The sequence below is a fragment of the Quercus robur genome, chromosome 6 (assembly GCF_932294415.1).
Source record: "Quercus robur chromosome 6, dhQueRobu3.1, whole genome shotgun sequence".
NCBI lineage: Eukaryota > Viridiplantae > Streptophyta > Magnoliopsida > Fagales > Fagaceae > Quercus > Quercus robur.
In genome coordinates, this window is record NC_065539.1 from 48,947,033 (window position 1) to 48,953,815 (window position 6,783).

General features: G+C 32.1%; 1 protein-coding gene across 1 annotated transcript; it reads left to right on the top strand.

Annotated features, from left to right (window-relative positions):
* The first annotated feature begins 2,549 nt into the window (after positions 1 to 2,549).
* On the top strand, positions 2,550 to 3,557 carry LOC126689222 (protein DMP2-like). Its single transcript, XM_050384340.1, has one exon. The coding sequence runs from the start codon at positions 2,763 to 2,765 to the stop codon at positions 3,399 to 3,401; it is 639 nt and encodes a 212-aa protein (XP_050240297.1). The 5' UTR covers positions 2,550 to 2,762; the 3' UTR covers positions 3,402 to 3,557.
* Positions 3,558 to 6,783: the final 3,226 nt, after the last annotated feature.

The window sequence follows — 6,783 nt, forward strand, 5'->3', positions numbered from 1 at the left end:
TGAAATATTTGAATACATTCAATGATTTGGAGTCAAAAAACTGGTCAACATACCAGAAGTGGGCCATTTGTGCTTGGGCTTCCTTCTGTGCCCAAAAATAAATATAACCATAATAACCCAAGTAAAAACAATAAAGAAAATACGCAGAGAGAGATTCTCTTTCATTAATTGTATGGTCTTCTGCTCTATAGCTTCCAAACCAACGGTATCACAAGCAATTCCCAATTCAATCAGGTATTATCCAAAACTGACCAGCAAAAACCCACTAAGAAAATCCTTTTCTCCACGAAAATATCTTTCTCTGAATGGTCGTTTAGGTTATTGTATTCATAAAGTGATTTCCAAAATCACATGTAAATCTTTGCTGAAATACACACCTTTTAATTTACACCAAATGTTGCCAAACCTTGCTCATTTCACCCGGCTTGTAATACTCTACGGAGGAAGCTAAAATTGGTGGCTCAAAAATTTATAAATGAGCATAATGATACAAAAATTGAGGCATATGTAAAATTATTTCGTAGTAACTCTCATGATGTACATACGTAGAATACCTTTAAAGTTAAAAGGAAAAATTTATAAGTTTGGGATTCGACCAACTATGCTTTATGGTATTGCATGCATGTTATGCTGTTAAGTAAGAAGCAACTTATTTATAAAATAAATATAGCTGAATTGAGAATATTAAAATAGATAGGTAAAAATGCTAGAAAATATAGGATTTAAAATGTAAAAAATTCACTTAAAGATAATGATAACTCCTATTTATGAAAAAAAATGAAGGAAAGTCACCTAAGATCATGGACGGAGGGAGACTTTGACCATGGAGGCCAATGACCCCTCCTAATTTTTTTGTAAAAAAATATTAGCATATATATAGGTATAAATTTTAGCAATTTTGTTCTATAAAATTACACTTTGCTTCCCTTAAAAATAACATTATTTCTTTTCAAAATAATACTATACCTACAAACTTTTTTACAACATTTTTACAAACTATTGAGATAGTAAATTCTTATAGGTTTGCATCTGCACTCATTTGTAACTCTAGCATTTTCTTCATTTTAAAGGGCATGAAAAATTTATAAACCTAAAATCTGAAACAAAATATACAAGCAAAAAAAAAAAAAAAAAATAGCCCAACAACAAAATTACCAATAATAGCTTAAAAACAATTTAAAAAAATTTAAAACAAAATTATTTTGTCCTTACCCGATAACAAACGCACAAATAAAAAACAAAAATAAATAAATAATTAATTAAAAAAAAACTTTTATCAGTTAAGCAGTAGAGCTAGAGGCTGGAGTAGCTGCACACAATTAGTAGTAAAGCCATCCCCCTAACTTCAAGTTCTAGCTCCGTCCTTACCTAAAATGGTTCGATAACATTCAAAAGAGTGCAACTAATGCACTAGGAAAGAATGAGTAGAGGAAAACAAAAAATCACATTAGTAGAAGAAAAAAAATGACATGTCAATTAGGAGAGTAAAAGAGAATTTATAGCTAACCTCAAAATTTTGGAACTAAGACTTTGTTTGTTTGTTATTGTTGTCGTTTATGTAAAAAGATGCATGAATAGAATTTATTAAACAAAATTCATTCCACGACTCTTTTCCAAGAACTGGACCATGAAACAATAAGGTTGGACTCTGCATACTGGTAGCTGAGCCTCGTTGCTAGTAGATATCAGTCTATTTTTTCAGGTTAGGCCACCATGGTTCAAAACTTCAAATTCTTTATCTTTTTTGACACTCGCACTCGGTCAAAAAATATATATATCATCTGACACGCATGCTTAACACAAGGCTAATTCTAAAGAAAACAAACAATTAGCAGATTAATTTTGGCACGACTTTGAATTAACAATTTGAGTCATTTTTTGGTGTGATGAAGTTCTTCGAACACAGCATGAAGTTCATATTTCCTCTCTTATTTTTGTGAATAGAAAAGTACAAAACACCTATTTCTTCTTATCCGATTGATGAACACTTCATACATCAAGGTCAAGCACCATTATTTGACCAGGAAAACAATTAAAGAAATACAGCATTCTGTAAAGAGAACAAACTGTCCTCACCGAGTTGCACCTATTAGAGATACAATTAAAATGTATATAAATTTTTCAAACAATCCTTGAAGTATAAATCCAAGCTTATAATTAATGAAAATATTAACATCAAGCACTATTAAAAAAAGTCTTTAGATTAAGATAATGTCATATATGTACCAATAAGCACGGCCAAGATATCAATATCTTTTAAATTTAATACATTTTTTGTTAGTTATAAACAAGATATTATAGGTTTTCCCACAGGATTCATCAAAGCATATGCTTGTACTAAACTTTTGACTAGTTCAATATAAAAAAAAAATAAATAAAAAAAATAAAAAAAAATCAAATGCTTTTGGGTCCTACAGGATTTGTTACAACACCAAATAAATAAAATAATAACGATTTTATTATTATTTTTGAAAAAAACCCTTGCCAACCGAAGCTTTTTGGAGTATGTTTGGAAGTACAGTATGCTGATCTTGAAAGCTTGGATTAGGATTGAAGCTCAACCTTTCGAAAAGTAAAAGGCTAAAAGCAATAGCAGCCAACTCTTTTCAATTTTACGTACAAGCAAGGCTCTCTATCTTGCTCTCTATAAATACCTAAAACTTATTTACTATACTTGCAAGCTAGCTCCATAACACAAAATCAAACACACTTAAACTTAATATCCAATAATATTATCCCACACCAAAAACTTCAATTCCCAAATGGGTGCCTCAAAGTCCAAGCAAACCACTCAGTCGTCGTCGTCGTCGTCGTCGTCGTCATCGTCTCTGACAACAATCAAAGACAAAACATTATCAGGGCTAGGCAACCTCATTAGGGTCCTCCCAACTGGTACAGTCTTCTTGTACCAATTCCTCAGCCCTGTCCTATCCAACAATGGCGACTGTGCTACAACCATCTACAAGTACCTAACCGCCATTCTTGTAGCTGTGTGCGGCTTTTCTTGCTTCTTTTCTTCATTCACTGATAGTTACGTTGGAGATGATAAGAAAACTCATTATGGGGTTGCAACATTGAAGGGTCTTTGGCCCTCGGCGGACTCTAAGAACGTGGACTTGTCGGCTTATAAGCTTCGGATTGGGGACTTTGTCCATGCCTTCTTTGCACTGTTTGTGTTTGGGGTTCTTGTGCTTTTGGATCAGAAAACTGTGAATTGCTTCTATCCCTTGTCTGATTCCACTGAGGAGACTTTGCTCAAGGTGCTTCCTCCTATTGTTGGTGCAATTTCTGGTGTGGTTTTCACGGTGTTCCCAAACAAGCGCCATGGAATTGGTTACCCTTCAAGTACTGATACTTCACAGACCTCCAAGTCTACCTCCTCGTCCTCGACTACAGTCTAAGAATTTAGCCTTGGATGAGAGTGTGTCATTGCATCATATGTTTGTTTATTTATGTTTCCTTGTTTTAAAGGTTTGAAATATGTTTGATGACCGTCAATTGTTGTAACTTATATTGTAATAATTTATTCTTTTGAACAATCTGTTCTGGTTGAATAACTTGGATTCATGAAAGGGTTTGAGTCTCAAAAAGCAGAATTGGGTATTTCCATTTATGTCCAGTGCAATTGAGTCTTACGTACATACAATCAATGATTGATTGAGAAAGAAAAGGGTTTTGACACACGTATGTGCTTCTCAAGAGAAGAAAGGGTAGTGGATGCATGCCCATCCTTTTGAACATAGGTCAAGTCTCTATGATACATGAATAAGTTTAATCCTTTATTTATTTATATTTTTTTTATGATAGCATGCACTGGGATTGATTTGCATGAAAAATTCTATGGTAACTTAACCTTTGTTTTTTTTCTTTTTACATAGAAATTAGACAGGTTAATGAATGTTATGAAGCAATATTTAAAGTGTTTTTGTGTTGAATAAAAAACTTAGGTTTGAATTAGTGTTTTAATCTGATGGTAATAAAATGTAATCATTATAGAGTAGATTTTATAAAGTTGAAATCTATAGTGTGTGTATATAAATATATAATGTAATTAATTTCTATGATAAATATTCTTGTAAACTTAAATGACTTGGCATGTAAATTTGTTTTGGGCTGCAAAGGTTAATTTCCTTATAACCTACAGAAAATTTTGGATATGAATTGACCTATATATTTCTGATTCACCGTATGGCATCAGTGATATGTAAGGATTTGAAGTAAAAGTTCCAATTTATACAATTCAATGTTATTGTGCCGTATTAAATTCTTTGATTAAAAGTCTATTATTACCTAATATGGAGGTGTTTAATTCGTTTGCTTTGCGTTTACTTTCCAAAAGTGAGAAAACATAATTGCATTGGGAGACGTAACTCAACTTGTAATAATCAACCATCCTAGCTTGCCTAATTCAGAAGATGCCGCTAAAGAGATTTATCTCATTAGTCATTAGCAATTGCAAACAAAAAATTAATTCTGCCCAGAATTCTCATGAATATTATAGATAAAGAGATTTCGACAAAAACTTTAGAGTAGTTTGAGAAAGCGATGTGGCGCGAGCTCCGATGGCATCTCAGTTCTTTGCCCCCATCTCTACAAGTTGGGTTTTTATAATTTGCACAACAAAGTTGGGTTTTAATTTTCTAATTATATGATTTCTAATTTTCGTATTAGAGTTTTAATGAGAGTATATATATAGTTGTGGTTATTATTGGAGTGTTTAACAAATAAATAATGACTTTTATATGTTCTTACTGAATTTAATCTCACAACAAATAGTATTTTATATAAATGTAGGTAGGTTAAATGATCTTAATGGTGTCTTTTATGTTGCCTCATATATGTAGTTTGAGTCCCATCATCCCCTTCCTCATTGTCTATGTATAAATAATAATTAGGAAAAAATTTAGGTACAGTACTTTGGGTGTTGTTCCTTAAGTTCATTTCTTAAAATTCAGTCACGTGATTACTTAACTAAAAAATACATTTCCATCTCATGAGGAAAAATCTATATTAGAGAATCTTAAAAGGGAAACCTAAAGAATAACATCTAAGTACTGTACCTAAGTCTTGCTCTAATAATTATATATATATATATATATATATATATGAGATGAGTTCAAGTTACACCTGGTGTAACTTTAAAGAGTTACACATTTTTTAAACCATTGGATATAAGTAGATCCAACGGTTAAAAGAAAACTATAATTGTTAGAAATATTCTGATTAGAATCTAATTAATTACTCTCATTTATTATCTTTTAAAATTATCTCTAAATCCAAAAAAAGTTGGACTTCTAACTTTTTGTCTCATTTACCTCTCTCTCTCTCTCTCTCTCTCTCTCTCTCTCTCTCTCTCTCTCTCTCTCTCTCTCTCTCTCTCCTCCACAGGTTGTCGACATAGAAAAAAAAAAGAAAAAACCAAAATGGCGTACAAAGATTATAAAGCATACAAGTAGCAATTGATGAAGGTTCGCACGTGTTGCTCTGTTGTAGAGCCCGTGGACATATTCATAAAAAACTGTTAGGTTCTAAATGTTTAGAACAATTGGAAAATCGTGAACACAAACTTGTCTATATATAGATCTTAGAGTCTATATGTATTATTAAACAATGCTCAAGGTGATACAAGTTAAGATCCAAGAACAAGCAAGCTGCAGAAAAGAGAATTCAAAATTTTCCTGGTTCGATTGATCAAAGAACAGGCTCGACCGATCGAGAGTCGTATTTGTAGAATTTGAATTAAGCCCAAACAGCAGTTCAAACCTATTAAGGATTAGGGTTTCAGATCTAATTCTTCTTGTATATAAAGGAAACCCTAATCATATTTTTATGAGACTTTTCAGAGAGAGAAGAGTGTGCCTCTTTTGTAGATCTAGGGTTTCTACCCAAAAAGCTCTCTCATGTCTTCTACCGGTGTTATTCCTTGAAGAATCTCAAAATCCGGTGTTGTAGAAGTTGCTATCTTCCCTAGTCATCAAAGGTGCTGATGATCTAAACTTTCAAGGGTGGTCTTGGAGTCACAAACAAGAGAGTTTGTATTTTTTATCACAAGTGTGGGTGCTTGTGTTGCAAAGGCTTAGGAAAAAAGTAGTCCGTGAACTCAAAGCTATCATGGGGTCGTGGTAGTAAGTTTTCTACTTGAGGTAGCAATAAAATTTTAGTGGTCTAAGTTCTATTGTACAAACTTCAATTCTTTTATAGTGATTTTTCTTTTTACCTTGAGGATAGTTTGGTTAAATCCTCCCCAAGTTTTTTACCGGTTTGGTTTTCCTAGATTCTCATATCATTGTATTCTTTATTTTCCACTACTTTGCATTATATGTTTGTTTTGTTTTAACCTAGATCTAAATAATAAACCTAAGTATTCACTTGGTTAATTAATTAATTAGGTTAAACAATCTAGTTTATACAGGGATCTAAAAACGTACAAGTGGTATCAGAGTAGGTTAGCTCTTGATTTAGGTTATTATACCTAGAGTTGATCATTGATCTCTGTTATCATGGATAATTTGAAGTGTCTTTCTGCTTATGTATGTGATAATTTGAATAAAGAAGATACTATTGCTTCTATTGATCTTATTGATGCTTGTGAAACTCTTCGTAAGAAATTATCTAAATTGTTGAAAATTGCTAAGAAATTCAAAGAAGAGTTAAAATTGGCTAATCTTGAAAAAGAGGAATTGGTTGTTAGGTTAGATGAATCTAATAAAAAGAATGAATTTTTGAAAAATCAAATTTCCTCTCAAGATGAGAAAATGAAAAACTTAGAATAAGAGTTAGTTG

Excerpts from the sequence above, each read along its gene's own strand:
- LOC126689222 (XM_050384340.1), top strand. The coding sequence starts at position 2,763 with ATGGGTGCCTCAAAGTCCAAGCAAACCACTCAGTCGTCGTCGTCGTCG.